At 39.7% G+C, this 16481-nt stretch overlaps 1 protein-coding gene across 8 annotated transcripts; it reads left to right on the top strand.

The window, feature by feature from the left end:
- The first annotated feature begins 685 nt into the window (after nucleotides 1–685).
- Nucleotides 686–15599, top strand: mcrip1 (MAPK regulated corepressor interacting protein 1). Of its 8 annotated transcripts, none has more exons than XM_031893960.1 (7): nucleotides 745–774; nucleotides 1457–1561; nucleotides 4642–4660; nucleotides 4947–5065; nucleotides 6379–6480; nucleotides 8192–8261; nucleotides 14671–15599. In XM_031893960.1, the coding sequence occupies exons 3-6, from the start codon at nucleotides 4653–4655 to the stop codon at nucleotides 8254–8256; spliced, it is 294 nt and encodes a 97-aa protein (XP_031749820.1). In that variant the 5' UTR covers nucleotides 745–774; nucleotides 1457–1561; nucleotides 4642–4652; the 3' UTR covers nucleotides 8257–8261; nucleotides 14671–15599.
- The last annotated feature ends 882 nt before the right edge of the window (nucleotides 15600–16481 follow it).

Raw genomic sequence — 16481 nt, 5'->3', positions numbered from 1 at the left:
TAATCTCCCCGTCTGTCACGGCCCTTAAGGCTGCCATACACGGGCCGATTGTAGCTGCCGATATCGGTCCCTTGGACCGATTTGGCAGCTTATCGGCCTGTGTAGGGGCAGAAACAACGGCCATACCTGTCCGATATCTGGCCTGAAATTGGCCAGATATCAATTGGGCAGGTTAAAAGATTCAGTCAGATCGGGGACCGCATCAACAAGCCGATGCAGAACCTGGGATAGCATTTCAGGAGATTGGTCGCCCGCAACAAGGGAGATTTGTTGCACCGTGACAAATCTATGTTTACATTCGTGCGCCCTAAACACACCCTGATAGTATTTACAATGCAACCAATTATGACACGCTACAAATGGGCACAAATTGAGCACCCATAGAAACCATTCATATAACTGGTATTTGCATGTATAAAAGCTACTATGGTGCCCACGCAAAGATACTTGGAAACCCCGGACTTAGCACCAGTATGGACACTGACACAACTCAGGCTATTGCACCATAAGCAAACTTTGCCCCACACACTGCCTTCATAATTTCCAGCAAGCACAAAAACAAGACGCGGAAAAGCACTGCATATGTCTAACTTTTTAATGGTTCTACTACATGGAACATTAGTAACCAGAGCATCGCTCTAACTCGCCCGGCATCTCTTATACCATGTGACCACCGCTAAGGGGCGCGTCATTTATTAGCGGAGGCCTGCCTCTTCTGATGTCATTTCCGTTCGGGGCCTGGTCAGCTGGGAACCGGAGAAATACAGCAGAAGGGTGAGAAAGCGGAAGTAACGGAACCTCCAAAAGGGAACGGGCTGTATAAATTGGCACATTTACATGCGCTTAGTTGATGTTTCTCATTGTAGCCCTCATTCTCCGCGCTTATGCGGTTTGCTGTGCCGCTTTTATTGTCTCTAGCGCTCCCCGCTTGGCGTCCCTAGCGCTCCAGCTGGCGAGTCACAGCCGGGGGTTTCAGCCTGTCTCACTGTGCTTGTAGGGCGACGCTAAGAATGAGCGGAATCCTTTCCAAATACCAAGTGGGCTTTGATAGGTCATTTTATTTGAAGTGTGTGAGGCTGCGCGGCGGGACCCATGGCTCCACAGTACGTGCCCGGCGGCATGGCCTGGGATTGGGATGTTTCTTACCTGGGAATTCTCACCCTTTCAAAATATTTCGTAAATATCCTATAGCAGGAGGCTGGTGCTTGATTGGGGACTGGTGGCTGATTAATGTCTGTGGGGCAGGATCTGGCTGTGTTACCCTAGGGCTTTGGTTGGAGAGATCTTTGTTATGGTTGCAGCCTGGTACCTTTCCAACCAAATCGCCATGGAGATGTGGGAAACACATAATTGCTAATCAGCTAATCGGCTCTATTTCCCCAGTAATCCCCTGGTGGTGACAGAAACAACAGAAGTTCAAGAAAGTTGATAAAGTGTTTGTGCTTGTGACACACAGGGAAACACTACATTCAGCCCTCTCCGATGGAATCTGCAGCTTATCTGCTGTGTATAACAGATATCCTGATGGAGATCTATCGGCAGGTTTAAGAATCCCATTGGGGTGAGCAACACATTCGCTTGTCAAGGCTGCGTTCCCCTTGCCTATGATCCAGTGGTTGGCCCGAGGGCCAGGTGGCCGTTTTGGGGAAAGAGCCGCTCCTTCGGCAAGATTGGCAAACAATTGGATCTTTAGGTGTATGGCTGCCTTCTAAGTGCTAGTATGCATGTAGACTGAAGGTTTGAAAATTAGAACTAGTCGTAGTTATTTGGTGCCACGTTTCATTTTTTTTTGGTACTTGTCTATTATACTGTGTAAGGCTAATGCCACACGTGGGTGTTTATATGCAGGCTGAGAAACCGTCATGCGTGCCACCAGTCTAGTCAGGCAACAGTAAAGATTTGTAATATGGTGTTGCCTGTGCTTTAAGCTTAATGTTATGAATTTTCCTGAAAGGTGATGGGTTTGTGCTTAGGGATGAGATGCAGATGTGTTTGTGAGTGCAAAATGTAACCAACTAATAAATAGTAGGAGCAACTAATGCATTTAATAATTCACAATCAATTAAGATGGCCTAAAGGTGCCCATACACTATAAGATCCGCTCGCTTGGCGATGTCGCCAAGCGAGCGGATCTTCACCCGATATCCCCACCTACAGGTGGGCGATATCGGGTAGAAACTAGCTTAAAAAAAAAATAATCCGGCCCTGGGGCCAAACAATCGGATTACATTTGTGGTTATGGGGCAGTCGGTTCGGGGACCGCATCAACGAGCCGATGCGGTCCCCGATCCGACTGGATTTTTTAACCTGGTCGATCAACATCTGGCCAATTTCAGGCCAGATATCGGTCCCAAGGCCGCTCTGTTCTGCCCATACACGGGCCGATTAGCTGCCGAATTGGTCCAAAGGACCGATATCGGCAGCTATAGTCGGCCCGTGTATGGGGACCTTTACATGGGCCAATTCTAGCTGCCGATATTGGTGCCTTAGGCCGATTCGCTAGCTTATCAACCCATGTATGGACACTAATGACGGGCCTGCCGATCGGGCAGGTTTGAAATTTAGTGGAATTGGGGACTGGATTGGCTCATTGATGTGGTCCCCGAATCGGCTGACGCCCATACCTGTTGTTGTAATTTGATTGTTTGACCCCAGGGCCAAACGACCGAATTAGCCCGATATCGCCCATCCGCCAAACGAGTGGATCTTAGTTTGTATGGCCACTTTAAGACTGTTTATAAAAAGAGAAGAATTATATTATGACTCCATATAATTTTATCTTTATATACTTTCTTACAGTAACCTTAAGAGTGAAGGCAGAGCTACTAAGTAGCAGCTACATGTCACTGCTACTAAGCGCCAGAAAATACCCTGCCATAGACAATGAGAATTGCCTTTGCTAAAACAAAGACGATTATCCGTAAATGATCAGCATTGTCTATTTTAGTAGCAATGACAAGTAGCTACTGCGAGTAGGTCTGTGTCTTCACCCATAATAGAGCAGCTACTTAATGTACAACTAAACTAAGTTTTACAGACTGCAGCCAGATCAAGGATGAAGTAGAGATGGATAATGAAATGGTAATGTAGTGGGGGGATCTTTAATGGAGAAGGATCTGGGGATCTTTGTAGATAACAAGTTGTCTAATTCCAGGCAGTGTCATTCTGTGGCTACTAAAGCAAATAAAGTGCTGTCTTGTATAAAATGGGCATTGACTCAAGGGATGAAAACATAATTTTGCCTCTTTATAGGTCCCTGGTAAGGCCTCACCTTGATTATGGGGTGCAGTTTTGGGCTCCAGTCTTTAAGAAGGATATTAATGAGCTGGAGAGAGTGCAGAGACTGCAACTAAACTAGTAAAGGGGATGGAGACATAAGCGCTCACAGAAAAGCTGCACTCCTCTATCAAAAGAAACACAGGGTTTCTTGTCTCCTTTTTTTTGTAAACCTGTTTTTTGGGCATCTGACTTCCTCTCTCAGAAAAATTCTCCATTCCTGGAGGCTATGCTGCTCTCTCCCTCCTCCTGCTCCCCCCCTCCCATAAGAATTCATAAACCTCACTTCCTCCTCCCTTAGGAATGTGTAAACTGAGCTAACAACTGCTAGAAATATACAGAAGGAAGCTATGAAGACCAAGCTAAAATGGCAGCTGAAATTAAAAAAAAAAACAGAGAAAGCTTCTAGGGTTCTTTACTCAGGTATGGTAAAGCTTTCTGCAGAATAAATATAGTGTTCTAGGTGGCACTAATGTGGCAAATCTATTGGCAGTAAAATGCCAAAATGAATTTTCGTCTCCTTTTAAAGGAGAAGGAAAGTCATTTTGTCATTTTACTAACAATAGGTTTGCCACATTAGTGCCACCTAGAACACTATATTTATTCTACAGAAACCATTGCCATACCTGAATAAACAGCTTTAGAAGTTTTCTCCATTTGCTTAAGACAGCGGCCGCCATTTTAAGTAGCTTCCTTCCTGCAGTCTCTAGCAGTTATAGCTCAGATATCACATTCCTAAGGAAGGGGGAAGGGAGTTCTTAGAATTCTTGTAGGATGGGAGAGCAGGAGGGGGGGAGAGAACTGAGCAGACTCTGGCCACTGGACAAGAAATTCTGTTTCTTTTGAGAGAGGACAGCATTTCTGTGAGTGCTTATGGCTGTATTTACACCTTTCTGATAAAGCTTACTTAGTTTTTACCTTTCCTTCTCCTTTAAGTGCAAAATCTCAAATGTAAAAAATTTGCCATCTTAAAGCTTACGAGTTTCTTTAGAAGTCAATGGGAGTCGTCCTAGGCAAAGTCAAGCCATATTTCAAACTTGAAATATTTGAGTATTAATAGGTCAGTATGGGTCTGTGTGTGCGCACTGGGGTTTGTTAGGAAGAGTTGGACTTGGGGAAAAAAAGACCAAAGCCCAATTTAACTATGTAACTTAAAGTATCGTCCATCTGTGCCAATTGTTATGAAATTAGCCAAATGACTATTTTACAGTGATTATAGTGTGTGTTCTTTGTCGGTATTAACCCAGATATTTTTTAAGGATTACTTGCTTGTCTGTGCTCTGAGTTCATGTATTGCTCTCACCATTTTTTACTCTCTCTTGGTTTTCACTGCAATTTCACCAGAAAGAACAAACTGTTTTTCAGACAACTGAACTATGACCAGGTAATTATAAAGATGAATTTTAGGAATGCTTGCTGGGATAAATGCAGGGGGATGTGGAAGGGGTGTTATCTTTTTACTACTATCTTGATAAGTCTGTCTGAATTCAGGATATTAGGTATAGTAATCTCCTATTTCTATTATCTAGTCTGCAACATTTGAGTTTTTGTTTAGTGCCCTAGTTCTTGTGCACCAGACACTTTATTCTATTGTAGGTTATACAACATTGCTTAATGGTTTATAAATAGGTGAATAGATTGGGTGGTCTGACAATTTGGCTTTATTTCAGCTCCCCAGTTTCACGAGTAGTCTATAATGGCAAGCGGCCGGCAAGCAACACTCGATCTCCAAGTAGCAATGAAATCTTCACTCCAGCTCATGAGGAGAATGTGCGTTTTATCTACGAAGGTAAGATGTGTGCAACTCTTTCCTTTCCTGTTTACATTTTTTTCAATTTACATGAACTTAGGCACAATTTTCTAGTACAGTTTATAAAAAATTCTAGGTTTTCGACACGTTTGCCTAATAAAAGAAAAAAAAAACAATTCTTAGCAAATATAAATTCATTACAATTTTGGAGTAATTTAAAGGAACAGTAACACCAAAAAATCAAAGTGTATAAAAGGAACTACAGTATAATGTACTGTTACCCTGCACTGGTGCAACTGGTGTATTTGCTTTAGAAACTTTACTATAGTTTAGTAAATGAAGCTGCTGTGTAGCCACGGGGGCAGCCATTTAAAAGAGAAAAGGCACAGGTTACATAGCAGATAACAGATAAGTTTTGTACAATACAATGATGTTTTATCTGTTATCTGCTATGTAACCAGTGCCTTTTCTCCTTTTTCCAGCTTGAATGGCTGCCCCCATGGCTACACAGCAGCTTTTTATATAAACTATAGAAGTGTTTCTAAAGCAAATGTGCAAATTTTACCAGTGCAGGGCAACAGTGCATTGTATTATGATTACTTAAAAACATTTTTATTTTTGGGTGTTACTGTTCCTTTAAGTTATTTGTATATGTAATTGCTATTGAAAGCAGTTTTCGTCCCTTTCTATTTCTTGCCCTGATGGTAGTGATGTTCGGGCCAGCCCGGAACCCATGGGTGCTGTAGGTTTGGGCCAACTTCCGCACACCATTTGAGGGTTTCAGCCAGGTTCGGGTTGAGCTCTCTCTGCCCGCAACCTTAGACTGCCGGCTTCTGACTCTTTCAACTTATAGGTGCTTGCCTGCCCCTTTTGTGACATCAGAGATGGGCAGGTCAGGCACAGGTCTATAAAACGTACATAAAAGTACATTCTGATGCTTTTACATTACTTATCAGATCAGTTTCTCTGAGGAGCTTCCATATTTGTGCTATAGTAGTTATGATTTCAATCCCAGCCAGGGCACTATCTGCAAGGAGTTTGTATGTTCTGCCTGCGTTTGTGTGGGTTTCCTGTGGGTACTCAGGTTTTCTCTCACACTCCAAAAACAGGCAGGTTAATTAGCTTCTGACTAAATTGACTATAGTGTGTGAATGTGATGGGAACCTTAGATTGTCAGCTCCACTGAAGCAGGGACTGATGTGCACTATATATATATAACAGGAAATAAATAATAAATATATACTTCCTGCCTTTTTGTGTCCTCTCCTGTATATTTTGTTTAGAACCCTTTCCCGACAAACATTGTGGATACTCTGTCATAATCTGACATATTTTTCCCATGGTTTCTTAAGCGTGGCAGTGTGTGGAGAGGGATCTGCGAAATCAAGTATCTGGCATGGACCGGGGAGTTGTAGAGGAGTATGTGGAGAAGAACCCGAGCAACAGTCTGAAATGTAAGAATTTCCAAATGATTGAAGGCCATAAAACACAAAACTCCATATCCCTGCATTACAGTATTACACTTGTGAGAGCCAGGGTAGGGAGTACTCTGAATGCCAGTGGCAAGTTTATGGTTTAGTATAGGAATTTCTTAAAAATGGACATAGCACAAACATACTAAATCATCATGTTATATACTAGTGTGTGGGAAAAATATTGTTTCGGTTAGATTTGACATTGATAAGAAAACAAAGCATTTTTAGCAGTGATACCCTGTTTATATCAGGGGACACTTTCCAGTTATTTGTGATTTAAATAGACTGAAAATTATGAGGGCATATTTATTTTACATATTGTCCAAATGGAAATTTTGCCCTTTAAAATCCCTTTACACAACGCCATTGGCATATAATAAGTGTGTGCCATTTACCTTCTTACATATTCCCGAAGAGAGGTACACGACAGGGATGTCCTTTATCCCCTATTCTTTTTGCCCTAGCAATAGAACCATTGGCTAGCTAGACTGATCTAACTACACTAATTTCCAGTACTTGTCTTTCACATAAACAAAATAAAGCTTGTATTTTTGCAAACAATCTAATATTAACTCTTACTAGACCTCTTAAGTCTCTACCCCATCTAACATATTGTTAGGCCAAGTTGCTGCTATTTCAGGACTTACTGGTGACAATTCTAAATCTTAAGCCATTAGTCTTAATCTACCACCACATATAATTAAACTTATACAGATGAAATTTGAAATCTACACACTTGAAATATGAGTAAACCTCACTTCCCACTTATCCACTCTCTATAAATGTAATTACCCACCATTGTGGAAGAAAATCAAGGCCTTATTGATTCAGTGGAACAAATACAAAATATCTTGGTTAAAACGCATCAATGCCATCAAGAGGGCGTATTTATAATTATATTATATTACCTAAACTTACCTGAACTTTTATCTTTTTTTTTTTTTTTTTTTTTTTTTGCTCTTTACCCGAAATCGACCTGATTTTTTTTTATGTTTATTTCTGACATAGAAGAAATGTATGAGCATGGGCATTACCAGGTTACCAGTGTATGTGCATAGAAATATCTGTGCACAGAGTATGACACCTCAAGTCCATACAAGACATCACATGACATATCTGGTCCACACAAGTAACCAGTCAGCACTACTAAGACACACAATTCATACTTTACTATGGACAATGATGCAATGCTGGTGGCCCTTCTACAGTCTAAGGTGTAAACAGGTGAACAATACAGTTTAACACTTGTCACTTTCTGGTTCTGAGCAGAAGATGGTAAAACCAATTGCCATTGCACATATTAGCCCTTTCTATAATGAATTGCTTCTTATTTGAATTTTTCTTTTTTACTTATCTAATTTTGATAAAGTGCTTTATCATGGCAAAAATAGGCTTTTTTTTCATATTAAAATAATGCAGTGAAAATAATAACAGTTCTGTGTAAAAATGAAACTAGGTAAAATGGATACTGCGCAAAATAAAAAATGTTTGCAATATTAATTTGTTAGGCAAAAATGTGATCTATAGAGGCTGGAATGGGCAGATGTCTAACATAATAGCCAGAACTCTGCTTCCTGCTTTACAGCTCTCTAACCTCTTAGTTAGTCAGTGACTTTAGGTTTAGGTTTTAGTCATGTCTCCTATGCATGCTATCACTCAGCCAATTATGAACTCTTTCTTTGTTCAACAGCCTTTAAACCCATCGATTTGAATGATTTGAAGAGAAGAACTGTACAGGACCCAAAGAAGTCATAACCAGAGTGTGTGGCTTTATACTTCTACTATCTTTTATCATTTTCTTTTTTTTTTTTTACGCACTTTCATTCGGCTCTCCACTTCTGACTTCTGAGGGGCTGCTCTGGGCAGAGTAGTCTTGCACTTGGATTTTTACGTTTCTCAACCTACCCTCTCTGTGCCCTTCCCTTTAACCAAGCTGATAGACCAACGGATAATAACAAACTTTTTTTTTTTTTACATTTTTCATTCAGAAGTTGTATTCGTAGCATTACTCTGCTCCTCTACCCCACTGCTGCTGGGGATTACTCTTGGCAAAATGCTCTGCTGCTTGGTAGGAAATTTTAATTGTTTTATCCCCGTGATAAGGGACTATCACACTTTCTTTGGTAACCACCATACAAGCAGAGATTGTAGTAGTACACAGAAGGTGGTGGCTCAAACTGTCCTAAAGAGTGGATACAGAGAAGGCAGAAGTATCCAGTCATGCACAAACTATGTAAGATAGCTTCATATTTATGATACTAATATGCTAAATGTCACACAGTTGACTATACATTAACCTTATTTAGAGGTGATAAGTGACTTTTCAGTTATTTTTTTTCCATGTCTGAATAGTATTGCAGCTGTTATTTTATCCACAGATTCAACTTGCCTGCTGCTCATATATGCAGTGTGTTTCTATTGGAATTATGCTACCTATACGTGTTACACCTATGAAAACTGACCTGCCTAATTTGGTTAATTGTTAAACTCAATCATGGTGATTGTATAAAACAGGTGTAGATAAATATTCAGAATCTGTTAAATTCTTCCTAAAAAAGATATTAATTTGTGGATTTTATGGATTTAAGACTTTGTTTTAAATAGAGCAAAGGTTCCTATGCTTAAAACTATTTGTGGTCTCCATTTTTGTGAAGATACCCCTCAGGGTATATAAAACACATTTGTTTGCATTACACTAAAAGAAAGCAATTATTTTTGAATGTAAAAGACCTGCAGCCATTTTAAAAAATTGCAGTAATGGGAAGCATTGAGTAATCTGATGAATCTAATCTCTATTGGATAATTCTAGACTGCTCTAAACAACAAGCTCAATATATGCTGGTTTATAATGATCTACCTTTACGGAACCTTCTGCTATAGAGGTTTTGAATTATACACACATTTTCTTCCAATCTTTACATTATGATTGAATATCCCTATGTTAGTCTGACTCTTAAAGGGCCCGTAATACCACAATATTTTAGTACTTTAGTGCCCAAAAACTGCTGTAACAATAGGTAAATCTTTCACCCCTTGGATAATGAACAGCTTCACCTAGAATTATACTTACAAAATGCTATAGGGGGGCAGGCAGACTGCAAACTTAGGCACCTAAGCTGTTTATCAGTTTAAATGTGTTTCTGTTCATTTGAGCAGTTTTTGGGGTAATGTTGTGGCAGATTGTGAACAAAGATTTAAACGGCAGATGCTGATAATAATCTTACAAGCCAAACCTCCTGCCTACAAAGCTAACTTCTGGTTCAGGGTGCAAAAAAATCCATGGGGGACACGATTCACCTATTACAGAAGTTTAGGGGTAGATTAATTACTAAAACATTTTGGTGTTAATGGTCCTTTTAAAAGGCAACTAAGGCAAAGGTGTAAGGGTGAAGACACACTGAGCTACTAGAAGCAGCTACTTTTTCACGGGTACTAAACTCCAGAAAATACCCTTCCATAGACAATAATGAGAATTGCTAAAACACATGTAGAGACAATTATCCGTAAATGATAATTCTGTGTGTCTTCACCCTTAGGTGATTAAAAGAATAAAAGATGTACTGGAAAAGGAAGGTTTGATTATTCAGAGCTCCTTCTCCCACTTTGAACTAATTACCCAGTTTCCAGTGGAAAAAGGGAGTGAGTTGAGTGAAAAACCAACGTTCCATTAGTGCTTTCTAATGACAGAACCAGTATTATTTATTATGCTCATCCTTAGCAAAGCTGTAAATATTTGTGTATACAGAAGTGTTTAGTAGTATACCTTCAGAGGCCTGTATCCACAGGCTGACAATTAGCCCTGTGTGGCAGTAGCTATAAGGACTGATTTATTTCAGCTTTTATTTACAATATCTAATTTTATATGGGTCAGAATTTAACATACTTTTTGCTGTTATTTAGTGATAGTCCAGTTTAATTGCTTAAAGGAGAATTACCCCCCCCCCCCACTGCCCTCCCTCCAAGCTCCCTCCTTGCAGCATCTATTCTTTTCAGAAGTCTCCCTGTGTCCTGACCTGCCATAAATGTGCAGAACTGTGCAGCAGTTTAAAGGAGCCATCTTCCCCTGCCTTCTAATTCTCTTCCCTTAGAGCGCTGACACGAATCTTGGAGGAGCATGTGTAGTTGAATCCAAGTCCTGAATCGGCTTCAACTGCGAATGCCCTGCAAGATCTGTACTAACTATTGAGAGGAGAGACAGAAGATGGCGCTGGTAAACTCTGCATGCAGCTCTGAAGGTTTATAGCAAGTCAGCACACAAGGAGACTTCTGAACAGAGCAGCCCTTGTGGGAAGGGAGCTTGGATGGGGGGGGGGCAGTGGAGGGAAGGCAGGGAATGGGGTAGGGTGCAGTTTTCCTTTAACTTGAATAGAACTGCTAGGGTTGCCATCCACAAGCTTTTCAGTATATTGCTGGAATATTTTCTATTCCTCCTGACAGAACTGGTGTAAGTGAGTCAGGTTTGTGGGTCTCCTTGCTCTGATGGGCTTTGTTACTTCAAATTTTCAGTGGGTTTTGTGAAGACTTCATTACTTTCACTTTGTTGTCTTTAAGCCAGTGGTTCTCAACCTTCCTAATGTCGCGACCCTTTAATACAGTTCCTAATGTCGTGTTGACCCCCAACCATAAAATTATTCCCAAGCCCATCGGAAATATGTGTTTTTCAATGGTCTTAGGCGACCCCTGTGAAAGGGTTATTCGACCTGCAAAGGGGTCCCGATCCACAGGTTGAGAACCACAGCTTTAAGCCTTTTTGGTATAACTTTGGATCACTGATATACTGGAATACAAAGTTGCAAGCAAGTTTTAAGTTTCCGGCTGATGTCTTGAGTTGTTGGTTTAAAATTTCTACATAAACCTCTTTCCTCGTGATGCCATTTATTTGCCTTTTCAGCAAAACATCCTCACAGCACAATGCTGCAATGTTTTACAGTTTGGATGGTGTTGTTCAGTGGCTTTAAAGCCTTAACCTTCTTCCATACATAATGATGATCACTATGGGCAAACATTTCTATTATTATTTCGTCTGACCAGAGAACCCTCATCCAAAAGTCTGGAGCCTTGATGTACAATGATGACAAAATAACCCTCCAAGGCAATAACCTAATACTAGCGAGTAGCATTTCACATGTTCCGTTTAGGGAGCCCAGTGGGATGTATGTGGATTAACTACTATGTAGGAACTGATTTTAGATATTTGTTCACCCTGTAAGAAAATGAATATGCTCGCAAATCTGTTTAAAGTATATTTTGCAGTGGATATATTTTTATATAAAAAAAGTTTAGAAGCAAAGTACTCCATTTTATAAAGCAGTAGACAAAGGACAGGCAACTGTATGTATCCTACTGGCACAGTAACAGTAGACTGGGTTAAAAAAAGACAAAAGTCTGTAAGTTCAATTAGTAAAAACCTGCCTAACTGCTAGAGGAAGGCAAAAAAATGCAGCTGCAGACTTTCTAATTTGCCTCGGTGTGGCAAAAAAAAAAAAAAAAAAGCAAACATTGCAAAAGTGCTTCATTTTATTTTGAAGGTAACAAATGGATACTCCAGCAGACGAACAGGCAAAAGGTACACCAACATTTTTTTTTTTTTTTTTTACCATTTTCTGCTAATAGTCCATCAAATGTAACCTTTCCTAATGACCCCAACACCTATTTGTATGTACAGATCAGTACCCATGGATAAATATATCTACACATACCTATACCAACCGTAGACCCTTGGGTGTTATGTATCTCCAAAAAGTCATCCAAGCCACACTTTTAAAGGCATTAACAGAATTTGTCATCATAACATCACCCAGCAGGGTATTTCACTGATTCACTGACCTAACAAGGAAGAGCCAGTTCTGGGTAAAATAGAAGCAAAAGTGCAAAATAAAAAAATGTTTTCAATATAGTTAGCCAAAAATGTAATCTATAAAGATTGGAATGAGCAGATGTGTAACATAATAGCCAGAACACAAAGTTCCTTCTTTATAGCTCTCTAAGTAGTTACTAATCTGTAACTTTATGGGGGGCACATGGAACATAACAGTTGAGGCCATTATGTTAGACATCTGCTCACTCCAGCCTTTATAGATTACATTTTTGCCTAATTAACCATATTACAAATATTTTTTATTTTGCACAGTCTGTCTATTTTACCAAGTGTCATTTTTACACTGAACTGTTCTTTTAAAGGGTTGTTCGCCTTTGTACAACATTCATAAATCTAACAGTTCACATTAAGAGAACACTCTATGCCATATACATAGTTAAGGCTGATGCCACACGTGGCGTAGGGCTAATTTTTTTGGCAAGCGGAAAAACGCTTGCTGAAAATTCTGCCCTACGCCTGCTACTTGTGCCTGCACCCGAATGAATGGAATACGCTTGGGTGCAGGCACATGTAGCCGATATACCCATGAAAACGCGAGACTTTGCAGAGACCCGAGCGTATCCCATTCATTCGGGTGCAGGCACAAGTAACAGGCGTAGGCCGAAAAAATCAGCCCTACGCCACGTGTGGCATCAGCCTAACCAAAAAAATGTGCAGCTGAAAGGATGATTCTGAGGTGAATATCCCTTCACTTCTGCTCAGACCCTGTGCTATAATGTACAAACAGTTGCCTCTTTCCTTATATGATGTCACGCACAGTACTGGCAGCAGACTTAAAGTGATACTGACACGAAAAAAAGAATTTTCAAATTAATTACATTAATGTACATTAAAAGTTCCCTATATTTCATGTTGATCATTTTTCACTGATAGGGCTGCTATTGTAAGTAATTGTTACTTGAAGTTCCTAAACCTGACTGTTTTGCCAACTTGACTGTCCCTTCCCAACCTGTCAGTTACAGCTTCTAATGCTCCTGCTCCTGCTGCACAAATATGGCCGCCCCCTCATAGAGGAACATGGGGGATCAGATAGGTTATTTTTTTTCCTGGTGCTTTTACTTTTATGGCAAAATTATAAGGTTCATGCAAAGACAACGTTATGATATATTTAAAAAAAAAAAAAGGTTTCAGTTGTCAGTATCTCTAACTCCTATTGGCTGTGTCTCCTGTCAGTTTGACAATGCTTCCTGTTCCTGTGACAATGCCTAGGTTGGCCCTTTAGATTCTGGCACATGCTAGAAAGGCTGCTGTAAGGTGCCATAGACAGTGACTATTTATTGGGTCTGTGGGGGTCTATTTGGGCCTTTGTGTACTTGAATACCAGGGCCTATTTTGAATCTCAGTCCAGATCTTTAGTCACTTTCAAGGAAATATTGCAGCTCTAGTTCATTGGCTAATATAACCAGCATGTATGCGCTTGGTTTGTTTGCGTGTGACTCGGACAAGCCAGGGGGGAGCCCTTTGCACTTAAAATGCCATTTTCTTACATTTAGGATTATCCAGTAGCACATGTTCTTTAAAAAAATATTTTTGACAATGGTTTATTTAGATGAAGCAGTTGTTTATAGTTATAGAAGCCACTGGTTGACACTTTCTATAGTTAGGGTTTTATTCCACAAAAATCCCTAAATCCTTCTTAATTAAGGAGACACCCAACATACTAACATTTTGGGGCCTATATATGATTGCTCAGCCCTACAAAAGCAAGAGCTTTCCTTTATGATTGCTCAAGAGGTACATTGAAATTTGCAAAATGTGCTGGCACTTCAATGGGAATTAGACATAATTGTATTTTTTAGGTGCAAATATGCTGCCTCCAGGGTTCTCCTGAGTCAATCAGCAAACTTGTGCACAATTTTCACAAGGCTGCTTTGCTTAAGTCCAAGGAGAAGCTTTTAAGCAAATAAATGGTGGAACAACTTTGCCTTTATCCCACAGCCACATATGCAGTTGTGGTCGTAAACTATTTAACACCAGTGAATAATTGACCATGTGATAGCCAGTGTCCCATATATAACCCTGCACTTGTATCATTCACAATGGGGGAAAAAAAATAAAATCAAGCTGCAATTGGATAAAGCATTGCCCTGCTCTAACATTTCTAATGGGCATGCTTGATAGTAGAACTGATGGATAATGTCTCTCGCACCACTAACAACATATAAAATATATGTATTAACTACTGACTCATTATACTGCATCAGTGATGCAGATTGTCTATATGTAACCCACTTTGACCCAGACTTTCTCTGGACCAACTTATAATTCACATTTTTTTTTTACCTTTATAGGCACAGCATTTTTACATGACACATATCTGGATCTCTTGGAGCATAGAGGCTGGAAGAACAGTGGGCCTGAATACAACAAAAGCAGAAAAATGTTTCCATGAAATATATATATATACCAGACTTAAAGGGAAACTTAAACCTGCAGAGAAATAGCATAGCATTGATATGACTCTCTACAGCAAGCCTGTGAGTGTGAAGATCAAGCATATGACGTTCTACCCTCTTCATATCTTTCCCTCTGTCTCTGGCACTGACCATAGCGTGCTGTGGGGTTTTTAACTCAATGATATCTAAGTGACTGCTGTTGAAGTTGCCACCTGTCTGATTTTCAATTATACAGTCTGGATTTGGCAGATTTTAGAATAGCTGTGTAAGTTTGTAAATATCTGAGAACAAAACAAAAAATCCAGGCAATTGTTTAAATGTGCCAAACACAGAGACAGTTCTGTGTGGGCGCTATGAGCATACATTTTGTTTGTGGGAAGACACCAGAAGGAAGTTGTTAGTGGCTGAAGTGCATACATCTTGTGCTTAGCAATGTTTCTTTTATGAAGTCCCAGTGTAGTCACAGCCCATCCAATAAGGAATTACTGCATAAGCTGAAAGCAGGGAAAAACTGCTCATCCGATGTACAGAGCAAAACAGTGTTCAACTGATGTTACTGTAACCATCTGGATTTGGCACTAGAAACCTAGTAGCCTTTTAAAAATCATCAAAATGTCTACAATTAAAATCTTTTAATTTATATGAGGAAATAAATTGATAAGTGGCAAAGTATTGTGCCATTTGTGTCTTTTTTTTAATCTGGAACTGTAGATAGCTGTATTGGAAACAACAATATCTGATTGTGTGCTTGGGCAAGAGGTAGCTGAATTGCAACAATGTGTCAATAATAAAAAATAATGCATTAATAAAGCAAACACGACCTACCTGTATTTTGTGCAGTTGGTATCAAAAGGATATATGTTATAAATAGATGAGTAGACCCTACAGGCACAAGAGCTTGTTTGGAATTTTCATGAATGGATATATTTTATGAATTGAGAAGATCTTTGTCTCCCTATGAAAATATACTTATTTTCAAATGATTCAACTTTAGCATTATTTTCCTCAATATTTGGTGATACAAGGTCATGTTTTTTATCCTTTACTTGCAAGTTAAAGAGATTTTAGCAAAAGTGTACAATTATGTGCCCATACCTTTGCAAATGATCAAATATAATTTATTTTATTTTGTTTTTAAACTTGTTCAACATAAGTTTAATTAATAGGGCTTGTGCTAAACAGATAAACCTCTTTTGTGAGAGGCTTGATTGAGTTTTCATTTTAAAATCTGAAATGCAAAATTTACAGTTTACAACAAAGGATAAGTGCAAGAAGGATAGGGCTACTCACTGAGCATGCACTGCTAGGGGCCAGTGGTACTGTCAAAAATCCAGTTAAAAGTATGTGCAGTGCCAGTCTCATTCATGAGTTTTAAATTCATGGTAAAATATGGTATATACTGCCCCTTTATGTAATCCATTCAGTGCATAAATTGTGAAATTAACATTTAGCAGCACAGGGCTGGTGGGGGCACTGAAAAAAACAGGTAGGGCCCCGCTGACCCAGATTTGCTTCCTGCTCCACCCCAACTCCCATTCATGGCTCCAAAGAGGAGGTAAAAGGTACGGCGTTTGGGTAGGGCAGTGCTGGGGGTATTGACGTATGGAGAAAGGAGATTGTGAGGGATTGGGGATCACACTGAACACACTGTATTCTCTAAATTAAATATAAATGGTGCTATCCATGCAACCCCTTCTTGATTCTAT

The sequence above is a fragment of the Xenopus tropicalis genome, chromosome 10 (genome assembly GCF_000004195.4).
Source record: "Xenopus tropicalis strain Nigerian chromosome 10, UCB_Xtro_10.0, whole genome shotgun sequence".
Classification (NCBI taxonomy): domain Eukaryota; kingdom Metazoa; phylum Chordata; class Amphibia; order Anura; family Pipidae; genus Xenopus; species Xenopus tropicalis.
The sequence above is the reverse complement of the archived record's forward strand: the minus strand, read 5'-3'. Positions and strand labels throughout refer to the sequence as shown.

What these genes read in the sequence shown, in the direction of transcription:
- mcrip1 (XM_012965941.3), top strand. An exon ending in TGTGCGTTTTATCTACGAAG is followed by an intron (nt 5,066 to 6,378) that starts GTAAGATGTGTG and finishes TGGTTTCTTAAG; the next exon opens with CGTGGCAGTGTGTGGAGAGG. An exon ending in CCCGAGCAACAGTCTGAAAT is followed by an intron (nt 6,481 to 8,191) that starts GTAAGAATTTCC and finishes TTTGTTCAACAG; the next exon opens with CCTTTAAACCCATCGATTTG.